The 2,360-nt window shown below is 45.7% G+C and overlaps 1 protein-coding gene across 2 annotated transcripts in view; it reads left to right on the top strand.

Annotated features, from left to right (window-relative positions):
* KIFC1 (kinesin family member C1) overlaps window positions 1-2,360 on the top strand; it is a 50,409-nt gene that overhangs the window by 12,448 nt on the left and 35,601 nt on the right. For both annotated transcript variants that reach the window (XM_011945462.1, XM_011945461.1), the window contains exons 2-3: window positions 600-737; window positions 871-970. In XM_011945462.1, the coding sequence (XP_011800852.1) occupies window positions 600-737; window positions 871-970 (238 nt within the window). The remainder of the gene's footprint in view (window positions 1-599; window positions 738-870; window positions 971-2,360) is intronic.

Genomic DNA, 2,360 nt, shown 5'->3' with positions numbered 1-2,360 from the left:
CAGGCATGCGTCACCACACCCAGCTAATTTTTGTATTTTTAGTAGAGACAGGGTTTCACCATCTTGGTCAGGCTAGTCTCAAACTCCTGACCTTGTGATCTGCCTGCCTCAGCCTCCCAAAGTGCTGGGATTACAGGTGTGAGCCGCTGCACCCGGCCCAGGTAAAACATTTCAAACATTGTTCAGTAAATGTTGCCTGATTCTCCCAAGCAGTCTTCAGCCCTCATATATTTTCCACTCTCTCCCTTATTTATGATTTTCAGCTTCAGCCAAAAGGGCCAGTTGGTTTCTTAGCCATGCTATGTACATATTTGAATTTTTGCCTTCCAGAAAGAGCATCCATTCCTCTCTGCTTGTTTGACTCCTACCCTTAAAGTTAGTCAAGTCCAGCTTTTCTCCTAGAGGTTATTCCCACTTTTAGGTTATGTCCCCACTTCTGTTCATGCTGTCTGTCTGACACATAACTCAGCTTTTGGCACAAGTGGTGCTCAGTGCTTGGTGTGGTGATGTTGATAATTGAGGCTGGGGGGGCCAAGATGGGAAGTTCTTGGGACATTTGGGCTCCTGGGTATTGTCTTAAGGATATCTTTTCCCAACAGAGGTCCCCCCTGTTGGAAGTAAAGGGGAACATAGAACTGAAGAGACCTCGGATTAAGGCCCCTTCCCGGCTTCCTCTCTCAGGAAGCAGACTCAAGAGGAGGCCTGACCAGATGGAAGATGGCCTGGAGCCTGAGAAGGTGAGCTGGGCGTGGAGAGCTGTGCATGTATGTGTGGGGTATGTGTGTGTGTGTATGTGTGTGTGAAAGAAAGGAGAGAGAGTATAAACCATTTGGGAGGGTGACTGTGGACCTTGTCTTTATCTTTCCCCAGAAACGGACAAGAGGCCTTGGTGCAACGACCAAAATTACCACATCCCACACAAGAGTTCCATCCCTCACTACAGTGCCACAGACACAAGGCCAGACCACAGGTGGGCTCTCGGGATGGATAGCCTCCAAGGACATGGAAGTCCAGTGCTCTTCAACTCACTTGTTTCTTTTCTTTCAATTTTATTCTATTTTGTTTTTTTTTCTGTTTTTTTTTTTTTTTGAGACAGTCTTGATCTGTCACCCAGGCTGGAGTGCAGTGGTGTGACCTCTGCTCACTGCAACCTCCTCCTCCCAGGTTCAAGCGATTCTCCTACCTCAGCCTCCCAAGTAGCTGGGATTACAGGTGCCCACCCCCATGCCCAGCTAATTTTTGTATTTTTAGTAGAGACGGGGTTTCACCATGTTTGCCAGGCTAGTCTTGAACTCCTGGCCTCAGGTGATCCACCCGCCTCTGCCTCCCAAAGTACTGGGATTACAGGCATGAGGCACCTCGCCCAGCCTGTCTATTTTGAATAGGTAATAACATTTCATTTGGTTCAAAATTCCAAAGGCACAAAGGTTGTTGTATAGTAAAGTTTGCTTCCTATTTCTGTCCTCTAACCACCCAATTCTGCTACCCAGGGCAACTGTATGTTCTTCCAGGAAAATTCTATTGGTATTCAAGCAAGTAAGATTATACTCCCCCACCTTTTTTATGCAAATGGTGACATACTTTAGACATGGTTCTGCTTTTACTTATCTTGATCCAACTTGCTTTTTGGCCTATGGAGTATAGTTGGCCCTCTGCATCCGTGGGTTCTGCTTCTGCAGATTCAACCAACCATCGGTTGAAAATATTCAAGGAGAGTAGGCACAGTGGCTCATGCCTGTAATCCCAGCACTTTGTGAGGCCAAGGTGGGTGGATTACCTGAAGTCCGGAGTTCCAGACCAGCCTGGCCAACATGGTGAAACCCTGTCTCTACTAAAAATACAAAATTAGCCGGACATGATGGCCCGCACCTGTAATCCAGCTACTCTGGAGGCTGAGGCAGGAGAATTGCTTAGAACCCGGGAGGTGGAGGTTGCAGTGAGCCATGATTGCGCCAGCCTGGCAACAGAGCGAGACTCGGTCTCAAAAAAAAAAAAAAAAAAAAAAAATATTCATGGAAAAGAAAAAAATAACCAAAAAATACAATATAACAATTACGGTCATGTGTCACTTGGCAATGCAGATACATTATCAGAAATGCATTACTGTGGAAACATCATAGAATGTACTTGCTGAAACCCAGATGATCTAGCCTGCTACACACCTAGGCTGGCTGGGATAGCCTGCTGCTCCGGGGCAACAAGCCTGTGTGGCGTGTTACTATACTGAAGCACTGTAGGTAACTACAACCCAGTCGTAACCATTTGTGTATATAAACATACCTAAACATAGAAAAGGTACATTTAAAATAACAATATAAATGATTAAAAAAATGGTATACCTGTACAGGGTACAAACCATT

The sequence above is a fragment of the Colobus angolensis genome, unplaced genomic scaffold (assembly GCF_000951035.1).
Source record: "Colobus angolensis palliatus isolate OR3802 unplaced genomic scaffold, Cang.pa_1.0 Scaffold24, whole genome shotgun sequence".
Classification (NCBI taxonomy): domain Eukaryota; kingdom Metazoa; phylum Chordata; class Mammalia; order Primates; family Cercopithecidae; genus Colobus; species Colobus angolensis.
The sequence above is the reverse complement of the archived record's forward strand: the minus strand, read 5'-3'. Positions and strand labels throughout refer to the sequence as shown.